The following is a 15,573-nucleotide window of genomic DNA, read 5'->3' as shown; positions in this document are numbered from 1 at the left end:
AGAGGAAAATGATAGTTTTTAAAACACTCTACTCAACATCTAAATATTAAGCTAATATTAGGTTAAAATTAGAAAATTCTTTTTGGTATTTCCAATAATTAATTGCTTTGATAGTGTTAATGCTTCCTTACTTTACAAAATGGCAAGGAACAAAATATATTTTTTTGATAAAATTATCTAGACATATGGGAGCCAAAACTCTCTCTTTATAACAAAAGTTTAAGCAAAAGTGACAAATATGGAGAATGGTTCTCAACCCTGAGCATAAAATTATTACATAAAAAAATATAACTAACTTAGGCAAAGGGACAAAATGGAATGAAAATATTGAATAAAGTGATTGATGGACCACAGAAATGTAAACATTTCAGTTTGTCCATTTTGAATGGTGTTTTGGCTAGCTTAGGTACGTAAATTCCAGCTGTGTGCACACCAGCAGCTTTCTCATAACAAGAAAGGTATAATAGCTTGTCTTATTCTTAAAATCTTCCTGGGGTTCAGGTTAGCAACTCTCATAACCCATTTGATGGATAGCAATGTTCCACCAGGCTCCAACTGAGCCCAGGCTCATTCCATTTTGTATTCAGCTCTGTGAGCATGCGTGACTCTATACTGCCTTTGAGAGTAGTGAGCTTTGCTGAGTCTGGCCGACAAAACAGCTTGAATTCACGGAGGTTCTACTTCTGATTGAATGCTCATCTCAAATAGAGCAACCTTGAAGATACCATGCTTGCTACTTACCAGCCATATTTGGAGTATTGCACCCTCCACGTGTGACCCTTGGGTATTGACAATGATTGTCTCTTCCTGTGTATCCTCCTCCACCCAAACTTTGAACTGACAAAGACTACATGCTTAGCAGCTTTATGTAGGATCCAGTGAGGCCAGCAGCAACTCCATCCCAGGCTGTGTGCTCTGCCCCTAAGCAATCTCTAAATCAAAAGCGGTGCAAAACTTAGCCTGGCTTATATCTTTAGGTTCTTTCACCTCTCAAATAACCAGAAACTCGGATGTGAGTGCTTACCCTAACCCCAAACTTCTGTTGAACTGACAAATTGTTTCAGACCAGATTCCTTACCTTCACTCACCAAATCAGTGGCAAGAATACCCATCAAGTATACTGTTCACTCTCTAGTAAGGTCCTCCCTTTTCTGTCTTGCATTTTATTTCCCAATACTGTTTGGATTTTTGATTATCATAACTTTTTTTGTTATTGTAGGGTTTTTTATTTTTTGTGATGTTTTCCCTTCCTGCTCTTCCTCTTCGTCTTCCTCTTCCTCTTCCCCTTCCCCTTCCCCTTCTCCCCCTCCTCCTCCTCTTCATCCTCTTCCTCCTCCTCCTCCTCCTCCTCTCTCTTCCTTGCTAGGCTTCTCTATTTTCCCATTTCTCCTTTTTTTTCTTTCTCCCTTTCTGTTATGATTCTCCTTCTCAGATTTTTTTTTCCACCCCTCTCAGTTTTGGGTTTTCGATTTTCTTATACCATACAATTGTTGTTAGGTATCATTGAGTCGAGTATGACTCATAACGACCCTATGAATAAAATACCTGAAATCAGTTCTGTCCTGCTCTGTCCTTACACTTCCTGACACACTAATGCTCATTGCAGCAGTCACCTTGTCAATGCACCTGGTTGAGAGTCTTCCTCTCCTTTGCTGACCATCCACCCTTTCCAACATCATGTCCCTCTCTAAGATAAAGCACCTCCTGGAATAATGCGTCATCATTCTTGCCTCCAAAGGGCACTTCAGATGTACCCTCTCCAAGACATATCTATTTGTTTTCTTGGACATCCATGCAGTATTCAGTGCTCCTCTCAACACCACAGCTCAAAGGCATCGATTCTTTTTTCTGTCATCCTTTTTCACTGTCCAGGTCTCAGATGCATAGTTAGTAATAGGAAAGACCAAAGCATGAATCAGATGCACCTTAGTCCTCAAACTGACATCACTACTCTTCAATAATTTGGAAAGGTCCCTAACTGCAGATTTTTCCCATTGCAGTGTGTTTCCTTATTTCCTGACTGCTTGTACCAAGGGTGTTAATTGTGGATCCAAGCAAGATGAATCTGTTGACAGTTTCAATCTCCTCTTCAGCCATTCGTTTTCTTGATATTGGGATGCAATCCATAGTGAAGGCTTCACTCTTTGATCTGCAACAAGTACTTCAAATCCTTCTTAGTTTCAACAATCAAGGTTGTGTCATCTGCATAACATGGGTTATTGATGAGTCTCCCTAAAATCCTGATACCACACCATAGAGTCTGGCTTGTTGTTATGTGCCGTTGAGTCTCTTGTGACGCATAGCGACCCTCTGTACAATAGCTCTAAACTCTGTTCTGTCCTGTGCCAATCTCATTGTCTCTGACACACTCATCCCAATTGCCGCAGTCACCGAATCAATCCACCTCCCAGAGGGCCTTCCCCTCCTGTGCCTGCCCTCCACCATCCCAAGCATGATGTCCTTCTCCAAGGACAGGTACCTCCTTACAACATGACCAAAGTATGTCAGATGAAGTTTCAGAATCCTTGCCTCCAAGGAGCAGCCTGGTTTAACCCTCTTCAGGGTGAATCTGTTTGTTTTCTTAGCAATCCATGGTATCCTCAGCACTCTTCTCCAACATCAAAGCTCAAAAGCATCAATTCTTCTATCCTCCCTGGTCATTGTCCAGCACACGAATACATAACAAGTGACTGCAAAGACCATGGCCTGTACCAGATGCACCTTAGTCTCCGGAAACACACCATTGTTCTCAGTACTTTAGAGAGGTCCCTAACAGCAGACTTTCCCATCGCAATACGTCTTTTAATTTCTTGGCTGCTGGTGCCAAGAGTGTTGATTGTGGAGCCAAGCAGACTAAAGCTGTGAACAATCTCAATCTCTTCACCATCCATCCTGATGCTGCCAATTGGTCCAGTGGTGAGAATCTTTGTCTTCTTGACATTGATCCTCAATCCATACTGAAGGCTGCAGTCCTGACCCTCAGCAGCAAGGGCTTCAGGTCCTCCTCAGTTTCAGAAAGCAGGGTTGTGTCATCTGCATAACACAGATTGTTGATAGACCTTCCACCAATCCTGATGCCGCATTTCTCCTCAGAGAGCCCAGCTTCCCTGATGATCTGTTCTGCATACAGGTTGAAAAGGTATGGAGACAGGACACATCCCTGGTATAGGCCCTTCCAAATTTTGAACCATGCAGTGCTTCCAAGCAGTGTTCTGACAACTGCTTCTTGATCCAAGTATAAGTTTCTCATTAGCATGATCAAGCGTTCTGGGATTCCCATTCTTCTCAGAGTCAGGCACAGTTTATATATCAGCATATAGATTGAACAGATATGGAGACTGAATACGTCTCTGTTGTACTCCTATCCCAATTCCAAACTATGATGTGCTGCCCTACTCTGTTCTCACAGCAGCCTCCTGATCCAGGTATAGGTTCTTCAAGAGCACAGTCAAGTGCTGTGGGATCCTTATTCTTCTCAATGTCAGCCACAACTTGTCATGATTCACATAGTCAAACACTTTTACATAGTCAATAAAGTAAAAATAGACATTTTCCTGGTATTCTTTACTTTCAGCTAGGAAACATTTGACATCAGCAGTGATATTCCTGGGCCCACAGCCTCTTCTAAATTCCATTTGAACGTCTGCCAATTCCCTATCTATGTACTGTGTTAGCCTTTCCTGAATGATTTCCAGCAGTATTTTACTAGCATGTCATATCAATGATATTGCTTGATAATTTCTTAATAGTAAGATTAAAATTTAAAAAATCAATTAGCACATTGGAATAACAAAAAAGCAGAATTGAAGAAATGAAACACAAACTTATTCTTCAATACTAATCTGTTAGAAACACAATCATAAAAAAAGAAGAAAAGAAAAGAAAAAAGCATAATAAGAAGAATGTGGGGCAACATCAAGAGGAATTACTTATATGTGATAAGAATTCAAGAAAAGGAAGAGACCAAAGAAAGCATAGAGGAAGTCATTACACATTTCCTAGAAAAAAATTTCCTAAACATTATGAAAGTATGCATTCAAGGAGCCACGTGTACCTCAAATAGAACACATCCGAAACACAAAAACACCAACACATAGCATCATCAATTTTTCCAATATTAAAGACACAGAAAGAATATTGAAAGGACTTGAGGAAAAATGAGAACTTGCCTATCATAAGACTACAAGAAGCAGTATTACTAAGATCTAAATTCTCAGCAGAAACCACACAGGCTAAGTGACAATGGACAAATATACATAAAACCTTGGGGGTGGGATGGCAACCAAGAATTACATACCGAGGAAAATTGTCCCTCAGATATAAAGGTGACATTAGGAAAATTCGAGTTTAACAGAATTGACAGATAATATTTTTGAGAGGAAGAAGTGCCTCAGGGGAACCTGGTGACCAAACACACTACAAACAGCCAAGGACACAAATAGACTTTAGGAGAGGTAATCTGCAGCTAGATGAGATTCCTTCTATACCAGAAAGGACAAGAAAGGGCTTCTTCAGGTACTGGGAATTGTCATTCCTTTCTTGGAGAGGAAGCACCTCAGCCAAGGGAACTTCCTTCCCAGCTTGGCCACAGATCAGGGAGGACTTGAAGAACTTTAATAAGGGTGAGTTTTACCACAGCAAATTCTTCAGGTAAAGCAAGTTTCCCTCTGCTTTAAAGGAAATACATTATTGTCTTAACAATGGCTTCATAAAGATAAGGAACTATCAACAAGCTACACAGACACATGACAAATGGCATAGTACATACCAAGAAGAATTTCACATAATGTCAGTAAAGCAGCATGCAGCTTCAAATGTTATGAGAAAACAAAACTTCTTCTCCTAACTAAGCAGTGATATTGCAGACCCAATGAATACCCCAGAGACAGGGAGGCAGAAGATACATAACAATGTGGAAATATATGAACAGATATTGAAGTAGTTACAATTGCAGGAAGAAAGAATTGTAGCAACAAATCAAGTGAATACCCAAAAGACAGAGAGGCAGAAAAAATATATATATTGATGTGGAGTTACATGTACAACCACTGAAAAAAATTACAAATGGTGGAAGAAAGAATTGAAACCATAAATACAGAGGTATATGAATTAAAAAAAATAATATAATCACAAGGCAGAGATGGTACAACCAACCCAGTGCTGGAAATAACAGAAATGCATGAAAATGCAATCCAGAATATTAAGCTTGAAATGGCAGAATTTTCCAACACACTAGAGGTACAATAAAGCAGAACAGAAAAGGTGGAACTGAGATCCAAAGAGACAGAAGACTAGAACCTCAGTGGAAATATATTAGAAGACAAAACAAAGAGGAGATGTAAGGAAAGGAAGAAAACGTTAGAATCATGTAGGATAATATAAAATGAAACGACATACACATGATTAGAATTCCAGAAGAGGAGGGGCACAAAATATTGTGCAAGATATACTTGAAGAAAACTTTGTAAGTATCATGGAAAATGAGGAAATCCACATTCAAAAAACTCAGCAAACTCCAAACAGACTAGACTGCAAAAGAAAAACATCAAGACATATTGTACTCAAATTCCCCCAAATCAACAATAAAGACAATTATAAGCCTGTTTTCAACCTGTATGCAGAAGAGATTATCCAAAAGACTGGGCTCTATGAGGAGAAGTGTGGTGTCAGAATTGGTGGAACATTGATCAACAATCTGTGTTATGCAGATGACACAACCCTGCTTGCTGAAACTGAGGAGGACCTGATGCACTTGCTGCAGAAAGTCAAGGACTGCAGCCTTCAGTATGGATTGAGGCTCAATATCAAGAAGACAAAGATTCTCACCACTGCACTAATTGGCAGCATCAGGATGGATGGTGGAGATTGAGATTGTTAATAACGTTAGTTTGCTTGGCTCCACAGTCAACACTCTTGGCAGCAGCAGCCAGGAAATAAAAAAATGTATTGTGATGGGAAAGTCTGCTGCTAGGGAACTCTCTAAAGTACTGTAGAGCAATGGTGTCACTCTGGAGACTATGGTGCATCTGATACAGGCTATGGTCTTTGCAATCACTTGTTATGCATCAGAGAGTTGGACAATGACTAGGGAGGATAGAAGGAGAATTGATGCGTTTGAACTGCGGTGCTGGAGAAGAGTATTGAATATACTATGGACTGCCAAGAAACCAAAGATTCATCCTGGATAGGGTTAAACCAGGCTGCTCCTTAGAGGCAAGGATTCTGGGGCTTCGTCTGACATACTTTGGACATATTGTAAGGAAGGACAGGTCCTTGGAGAGGGACATCATGCTTGGGAGGGTGGAGCGATGGCGCAGGTGGGGAAGATCCTCTATGAGTTGTATTGATTCAGTGACTGGGTTAATCGGGGTGGGCGTGTCAGAGGCAGTGCGATTGGCACAGGATAGAGCAGGGTTTAGGGCTGTTGTACATAGGGTCGCTATGAGTTGCAAATGACTTGATGGCACATAACAACAACAACAACAACAACATTATAAGCCTCATAAAAACAATCAAAGATTATTCTACGAAGAAACGAACCATTAGATTAAGCTATGCTTTCTCAATGAAAACAAGAATACTATAGGATGACACATACAGAATGCTAAAAGAAAAATACTGTCAATTGAGGAGCCTATATTCTACAAAGCTGTCCATCAAATATTAAAGAGACATTAAGTCATTTTCAGAAATGTGATATTTAAGGAATTTGTGAAAACAAGACCAACTCTACAAGAAATACTAAGTGTAGGTTCAAAATCAGGTAAGGTGTGCATTGGGAATGCATCTTGTCTCCATATCTTTTACGTTGAGCCTAACACTTGCCTACCATCAAGTGGCTGGTGCACCTGTGGCCAAAGGAGTTATTAATTTGGTATGTCACTGATCCAAGTGAAGCAGGGATCATCATTGTACAAAGAGGTAATGCTTGAAATAGGTGTTTATTTCATGGTCTGATCATTCAGGAAGCTCAGCTTTAAGAGGAGAAATGTGGCAACAGTATTGGAGGAAGACTTGACAAACTCCTTTATGCAGATGACACAACCTTTCTTGCTGAAACTGAGGAGGACCTGAAGCACTTGCTGCAGAAGTAAGATGTAGTCTTTAATATGGATTGAAGCTCAACATCAAGACAACAAATATTCTCACCACTGGGCCAACTGACAACATCATGATAGATGGAGAAGAGAGTAAGGTTGTTAATAATTATAGCTTGCTTGGCTCCACAGTCAACTCTCTTAGTCTCAGCAGACAGGAAATCAAAAGTCGAATTGCATTGGGAAAATTTGTTGTCAGGCACCGCTCCAGATTACTGAAAAACAATGATGTCAGTCTAGTTACTAAGATTTTTCTACTCCAGGCCATGGTCTTCACCATTATTTGCTATGTATCAGAGAACTGGACAATGACTAATGATGACAGAAGAAGAATTGAGGCCTTTAAATTGTAGTTCTGGAGAAAAGTCTTGAACATACCATGAAGGTGAAACCAAGTTTTTCCTGGGAGTCTAGGGTTTTGAAGCTCTGTCTCACATAATTTGGATGTGTGGCCAAGAGGGACCAGTCCTTAGAGAAGGAAATCATGCTATGAAGGGTGGAGAGACAGTGTAGGAAAGGAAGACTCTGGATGAGATGGACTGATACAGTAACTGGGGCAATGAGAGTAGATGTGTCGGAGTCAATAAGACTGGCCCAGGATAGGCAGGCTTCAGAGCTACTGTACTTAGGGACGCTATGTATCACAGGCAACTTGATGGCATACAACAACAACAACAACAACAGCAATAGTTCTTTATAATGAGATAGCAAAGGAAAGTGAATGGACCGAAGGAACCAGAAACAGTAGAAAAAAGAAATACAGCAAATGGCAATGTTAAAATCTGATCTGTCAGTAATCACACTTGTATTTTAAAACATGCCAAAGTAAGAGAGCTGAACAAAAGATTTTAAAGGAGAGCTCAGGAGAACAAAGCAAAGTATTATAATAAAAAAGTGTGCAGAGAGCTGAAATTGAAGAATAAAAAATGAAAAACTCCCTCTACTGAGAGAACTTAAAAAAATTTAAGCCTCATGTTGCAATATATAAAGATGCTATCAGCAATATATTTAATGACCCAGAAAGCATCAAGAGAAGATGAAAGGGACAAACAGACTCACTGAATCATAAAGAACTGATTGATACTGAAAAATTTCAAGAAGTGCCATATGAAGAGGAGCCAATGGTAATGAAGGAAGAAGTAAAAGTTGCATTGAAGGCATTGGCAAAAAATACAAGACTCAAAGAATCAATGGGAAAACAATTTACTTATTTCAATTAACAGATACAGCCTTGGATGCACTTAATAGTCTGCCAGGAAATTTGGAGGACAGCTGTCTGGCCAATGGGTTGGAGAGGTCCATATTTGTTCCCACTTTAAAGAAAGATGATCCAACAAAACGTGGAAACTATCAGACAATATCATTAACATCACATAGAAGCAAAATACTGCTGAAGATAATTAAAAAATGGCCCAAACAGCACATAGATAGTGAACTTCCAGAAGTTAAAGCAGGATTTAGAAAGGCTGTTGCACCAGGGATATCATTGCTGATGTAAGATGGAGCCTGGCTGAAAGTAAGGATTCCAGAACAATGTCTATTTGCGCTTTATCTATGCAAATGTATTTGACTGTGTGAATCATAAAAAATGTGGCTGACATTGAGAAGAATGGGAGTCCCAGAGCACTTAATTGTGCTCATGCAGAATCTATATCTGGACCTGGAGGCTGTTGTGTGAACAGAACAGGGGAACACTGCATATTTTAAAATTGAGAAGGGAGTGCATTAGGGTTATAATCTTGCTCCATACCTGTTAAATCTGAATGCTGAGCAAATGATCCAAGAAGACCAACTCTCTAAGTAGGAGTGTGGTATTAGGATTGGAGGAAGACACATCAGTAACCTGCATTATGCAGGTGACACAACCTTGCTTGCTGAAAGTGAGGAGCACTTGAAGCACTTGTAGCAGAAGATCAAAGAATGCAGCCTTTAGTATGGATTGTGTCTCAATGTCAAGAAAACAAAGTTTCTGACCACTAGACCAATAGGTAAACATCATGATGAATGGAGAAGACGTTGACATTGCCCATAGTTTCATCTTGCTTGGATCCACAGTTAACACCCTTGTTATCAGCAGTCAGGAAATAAGGAGATGCATTACAATGGGGAAATATTCAGTTAGGGGCCTCTCCAAATTGCTGAGGAGTAGTGATATCTGTTTGAGGACTAAAGTGTGACTGATTCACTTACTAAACATCTGAGAGCTGGACAACAAATAAGAAAGACAGAAAAAGAGTTGACGTCTTTGAGCTATGATGTTGGAGAAGAGCACCGAACATCAAATGGATAGCTAAAGTAACTAATAGGTATATCTTGGAGATGGTGCAACCAGATTGCTCTTTGCAGGCAAGAATGATGAGGCTTCACTTTGTATACTTTGGGCATGTTGCTAAGAGAGACTATTCCTTGGAAATGGATATGATGCTTGGAGTGGTGGAGGGTCGGCAAAGGAGAGGAAGACCCTCAAACACATGGATTGACACAGGGACTGCTGCAATAGGCTGTTGTGTATCAGGAAGAGTGAGGATGGCACAGGATAGAACAACATTCATATCTTTTTTTCATAGGGTTGCTATAAGTTATACTTGATGACACCTAACAACATATTCTGATACATTTGAAAACCTAGAGGAATTGGAAAAATCCCTAGGATTTTTTTTCCCGAACACCCTATCCAAATTGACACAGACTTTACTTGAATAGAACCATCAGAAAAGACAAAATTGAGTAAATCATAAAAAGTCTGTAAGCCCTCATCAAAGTTCTGGCCCAGATGATTTCACAGGTGAATTCTACCTAACATTCAGAGATGAACTCTCACCAATTCTAGTTAATAATTTTTTAAAAAATAGAAAAAGAAGGAATACTTCTAGAGCTCTTCTGTAAAGAAAGCACAACCCCATATCCAATCCAGGCCTTTGTCTGTTTTTTTAATTAAAACAAAACAAAACAAAACAGAAAACTATAGACCAATAGCTCTCACCAACATAAATACAAAAATCCTTACCAAGATTCTGGCCAGTAGAATCCAAAAGTATATTGAAAAAATAAATAAATCATCATGACCAAGTAGGATTCTTAACAGTTTATGCAAGGATGATTCAACATACAAGAAACACCAACCAACCAAAACACCGAAGTAATTAATCACATTAACAAGTCAAAGAAGAACCACAGATTCCTATCAATTGATCTTGGAAAGGTCTTTGAAAAATCCAGCACCCCTTCCTGATTAACATGCTCAACAAAATTGCAAGAGAAGGGAATTTCTTCAGCATAGTGAAAAGTATATACTCAAAACCATGAGCCAACATCTTTCCCAATGGAGAAAAACTAAAGGCCTTCTCTGGGGACCAGACAAGGATGCCCACTTTCATCACTCCGATTGTATTTTGGAATTACTTTCTAGGACAGATTGTGAAGATTTTATTCAGCAAATAATGTACATAATACATAAAAGTATTAGCATGTAGATTATATTATTGTTGTTTTTTATGTGCCATCAAGTTGCCTATGACTCATGGTAATCCTATGTGCAATAGTTCTGAATCCTGCCCTGTCCAGAGCCAGTGTCACTGACTTAAGCATTCCTGCCCTCATTGCCTCAGTTACTGTATCAGTCTATCTCATCCAGGATCTTTCTCTCCTGCACTGTCCCTTCAGTCTTCTGAGCATGATGTCCTTCTCCAGTGATGTCCCTCTTGGCCAAATGCCCAAAGTATGTGAGACAGAGCTTCAAAATCCTCACCTTCAAGGAGAAACTTGATTTCACCCTCCCCAAGAAATACCTGTTTGTTTTCTTAGTGGTCTATGGTATGTTCAAGACTCTTCTCTTGCACCACACTTTAAAGGCATCGATTCTTTTTCTGTCTTCCTTAGTCATTGTCCAGCTCTCTGTTGCATAGCAGGTAATTGCGAAGACCATGGCCTGCATTAAGGGCACCTTAGTCTCTAGACTGACATAATTGATTTTCAGCATTTTTGAGAAGTTCTTGACAGCAGATTTTTCCAGTGTAATTCATCTTTTGATTTCTTGACTGCTGGTGCCAAGAGTGTTGATTGTGGAGCCAAGCAAGCTGTAATTGTTAACAACCTTAATCTCTTCTCCATCTATCACGGTGCTGTCAATTGGCCCAGTGGTGAGAATCTTTGTCTCTTAATGTTGAGCTTCAACTCATGTTGAAGACTACAGTCTTTGACCTTCTGCAGCAAGTGCTTTAGGTCTTCTTCTGTTTCACCAAGTAAGATTGTGTCATCTGTGTAACATAGGTTGATGAGTCTTTGATGCCACATTCCTCCTCATAGAGTTCAGCCTCCTGAATCATTTGTTCTGTATATAGATTGAAAAGGTATGAAGATTGGATGCAGCTCTGACACACTCCTTTCCTAATTTTGAACTATACAGTGCTTCCTTGCTCTGTTCTGAGGACTGTTTCTTAGTTCAAGCATAGGTCTCACATAAGCACAATCAAGTGTTTTGAGATTCCCATTCTTCTCAAGGTCAGCTACAATTTGTTGTGATCCACCCAGTCAAATATCTTTATATAGTCAGTGAAACACAGACAGATTATTTTACTAATGCTTTTTATTGTAGAATTTCCTGTGCATAAAATATTAATTAATGTTAATTTATTATGATAAGGTATAAATTTAATTCCTTATAATGTCTGATTGCCAATGCAGATTTTAACTCATGAGGTATTAAATGTGCTATTTTCTCTCATTGTTGTATTTCTTTTTTTTTTTCTTCTCTAGAGATTTGTACCTATAAAATCAATCACCCCAGCTCCTGGAACATATAATGAAACTCAAACTGATCTCAGATCCTTGAAGAAAATCTTAAGGGAAAAAAAGTCTGTATTTAACAAAAGAACTGCTCAATTCATACAGAAAGCTGGTAAAGAAGAAATGCCAGGTTAGCAACTAATGCATAAATTTATACTGTTGAGCTTTGTTTTCCTTACTTTTTTAAATGAGATGGTTGCATCAGAGAGTACAGTGTGGATTTTTGTGGTTTTTGTCAATATATTGTTGGTGTTATCATTTCAAGTCAACAAAAATTTTTAACATTGCTAATGTGCTAAACAGATAAAAAGAATTCTTCATTTTAGTTGTTATTACTGTTGTTGGGTATTGTTGAGTAAACTTGTAGCAACCTTAAGAACAGCAGATCAAAACCCTTGTCCTATCATGTGCCATCCTCACAATTTATGGTATCCTCAAGCCCATTGCTTGTGGTGCCAATCTATCTGGTGGGAGATCTCACTCTCTTTTGCTATCCTTCCACCTTTCCAAACATGATGAAGCCTCTCTTCAAGGAAGAGACTCTCCTAGTAGTATGCACAAATTATGTGAGATGAAGCTTTACCATATTTGTCTATAAGTAGCACTCTGGCTCCACCTGCCAAAGTATATCTGTTTGTTCTTCTGGCAGTCCGTGGTATATTCAGTACTCATCTCCAACACCACAACTAAAAGAGATTAATTCTTCTGTCATCCTTACTCATTGTCCAGTCCTCAGATACATAATAAGTGATTGAAAAGATCAGGGTCTGAATCAGGTGCACTTTAGTCCTCTAACTGACATGTTTATCCTTCAGTAATTTGAAAAGAGAGGTCTTTAACTTCGGATTGACCAGTGCAATGACTCTGTGCATCTGACTGCTGTACCGAGTGTATTGATTGAGGATCCATTTAAGATGAAGTAATTGACAGCATCAAACTTTTCTCCCTCTGTCATGATGTTGACTTTCAGTACAGTGGTGAGAATTTTTGTAATTTTGTTTTCTTGATGTGGAGATACAATCAGTAATGAAGGTTGTGTTGTTGTTGTTGTTGTTAGGTGCTGTTGAGTCATAGACAACTCATAGTGACCCTATGAACGAAAGGCCTGAGCACTGTTCATAGAGTTTCCAGAGGCAAGCCATTTCAGAGTGGATATCACTCCTGCTTCCAAGCTTGTTTTAATCGAGAAGCTCTGCCAAACACTGTCCACCTTGGGTAACCATTATCACATTTGACACATCAGTGGCACAGTGTTTAGCATCACAGAAACTGTGAGTTTCCTCTGTACGACATTCACAGACCAGTGCTATACCACCTAGAAGACTGCTTGACAAAAAAACAATTTGAACCAGGCCTGAGGACTGCAGGTTAAAACCACCCACCTTGGGCTTGGTGACAAAACTTTCTGTCCACTAGGCCAACATTCCTCTTTCTCTGTTGTCATTGTTACTGTTGATAGGTGCCATTGAGTCAAAGATGACTCATAGCGACCCTATGAGCAAAAGTCCTGAACACTGTTTATAGAGTTTCCAGAGGCAAGCCATTTCGGAGGTGGATGCACTCCTGCTTCCACTTCTGTGATAAGCACTTCCTTTCCTTCTCACTTTCAACAAGCAATGTCGTGCCATCTGCATTCCAAAGGTTATAACCATTCCTGATGCCCGTTCTTCACAAAGTCCCCCTTCTCAAATAATTTGCTCAGCATAACATTTAATAAAAAAATGGAGAAAGGATTGAAGCTTGGCACACACCCTTCTGAATTTTAAACCATTGGAGTATGGAAATTATTGAACATTGTCACTGATACCACATGCCAGCAAGATTCTGCTGAAAATGATCTAAAAATGACTGGAACAGCACATCCACAGAGAACTGCCTGAATTGCAGGCTGGGTTTAGAGGAGACTATGGTATTAGGGATATTATAGCTAATGTCAGGTGGATCTTGTCTAAAAGCAGAGAGTACCAGAGGAATGCCAATCTGTGTTTTATTGACTATGCATAGATACTTGACTGTATAAATTTCTAACAAACTGTGACTGACTCTGAGAAGAATGGGAATTGCAGAACACTTGATTGTGCTTATGTGACACCTGTACTTGGACCAGGAGACAATTGTTAGAATAGTCTTTAGAATAGAGCAAGAAAACACTGAAATATCTCAGTGACAGAAGGACAAATACTGAATACTGCCACTGATATAAAACAGGACTGACATGTGGTTAGGAGGAAACTAACAATAGAGGGGATAATTAATGTACATTGCATTGAAACATATGAAGAATAGGACTCTTTAAAAGGAATATATGAGTGGGTATTGTTTGCAAGACCACAGTCGAGAATAAGAGCTGCATAGTAACTTGGACTGTGGGAGGGGGTGGATTATACAACAACGAAAGAATTTTTTTTTCAAATAGAAAAGTGAAATGGGGGCGGGGTTGGGTAGGGAGGAAATGGTGCAACAATGAATAAATGGAAATTCAAGTTCTATGTACACTTTCATTAAAATCTCAATTAAAAAAGGGGAAAATAAATGAAAAAATAACTTGGGAAAAAAGTAAAATAAAAAATTATATTTGTTTGCATATAAAATTCATATACATTTTGTTTCACTTTCCTTCATTTATATTTTATTTCATACAATTGTGTTTTATAATTTAATCCCTGTTTTTAAATTTAATCACCATTGATGTATTCCTACCATTACCTATCTTTTCAGGTCCCCCGTGGACCTTTTCCCCCTCTTGCAACCCCCCTACATATTTTACTAGTTATCCTTTTATTTTTATAATAATAGTCCTATCCAGTTTTGTTCTTATGAGACTGAGTTAGTTTAGTTCACTCATCAAAATGCTCTCCAGTTTCTCCCAAGTTATGTAGTATTTTTTGAAATAATTCCTGATGACTGTTACGTGGTCTTCCACCATGTCAATTTATCACACTTTCACAGTCATTTGGTTGTGGTTGGACATTTACTTGTTTCCATATTCTACTGATTGTAAATAATGCTGATATGAACATTAGTGTACAAATCTCCTTTAGCTTCTCAGGTCTAATTTCCTTGGTATATATTTTTAGCAGTGGAATAGCTGGGTCAAATGAAATATCCATGTTCAGCTTTTTGAGGAAACTCCAAACTGTCTCCCCCAGTGAATGTACCATTTTGCAATCTCATCAGCAGTGTATGAGTGTTTTGATCTCTCCACATCCTCTCTAACATTTATTGCTTTCTGTTCTATTAAACTTTTTCACTGCTACTGGGATGAGAAGGTATCTTATTGTAGTTTTGATTTGCAACTCTCTTAATACCAGTGATTTTCAACATTTCTTCATGTGTCTGTTGACCATTTGAATATGAATGTCTTCTGTGAAAAATCTTTCCATGTCATTTGCCCGTTTTGTAATTTGGTTATCAGTCTTTTTCTTTCTGAGGCCCTGTGGTAGTCTGCAAACTTTTGTTATGAGACTCTTTTCTAAAATGGTATTTCCTAAAGTTTTTTCCCATTCAGTAAGTTTCCTTTTCACCCTATTAGGAAAACTTTTTGATGCACACAGGAATTTAATCTTTAGAAGGCTCATTCATTCATCAGTTTTATCCTCAATGTGCATTTCTAGTTGTATTTGTCAGCTTCTTTATACCATGGGCTAGCCCTTCTAAGCTGGGTCCAATATTGTCTCTTATATCTTTATGG

At 38.9% G+C, this 15,573-nt stretch overlaps 1 protein-coding gene across 1 annotated transcript in view; it reads left to right on the top strand.

Annotated features, from left to right (window-relative positions):
* Window positions 1-15,573, top strand: part of STPG2 (sperm-tail PG-rich repeat containing 2) — a 555,694-nt gene that overhangs the window by 133,784 nt on the left and 406,337 nt on the right. The window contains exon 6 of the mRNA XM_006893099.1: window positions 11,853-11,954. Coding sequence (XP_006893161.1) covers window positions 11,853-11,954 — 102 coding nt within the window. The remainder of the gene's footprint in view (window positions 1-11,852; window positions 11,955-15,573) is intronic.

The sequence above is a fragment of the Elephantulus edwardii genome, unplaced genomic scaffold (genome assembly GCF_000299155.1).
Source record: "Elephantulus edwardii isolate Elephantulus edwardi_28Jun2011 unplaced genomic scaffold, EleEdw1.0 scaffold00122, whole genome shotgun sequence".
Lineage (NCBI taxonomy): Eukaryota > Metazoa > Chordata > Mammalia > Macroscelidea > Macroscelididae > Elephantulus > Elephantulus edwardii.
Note: the sequence above shows the minus strand (reverse complement) of the source record. Positions and strands in the feature narration are given on the sequence as shown.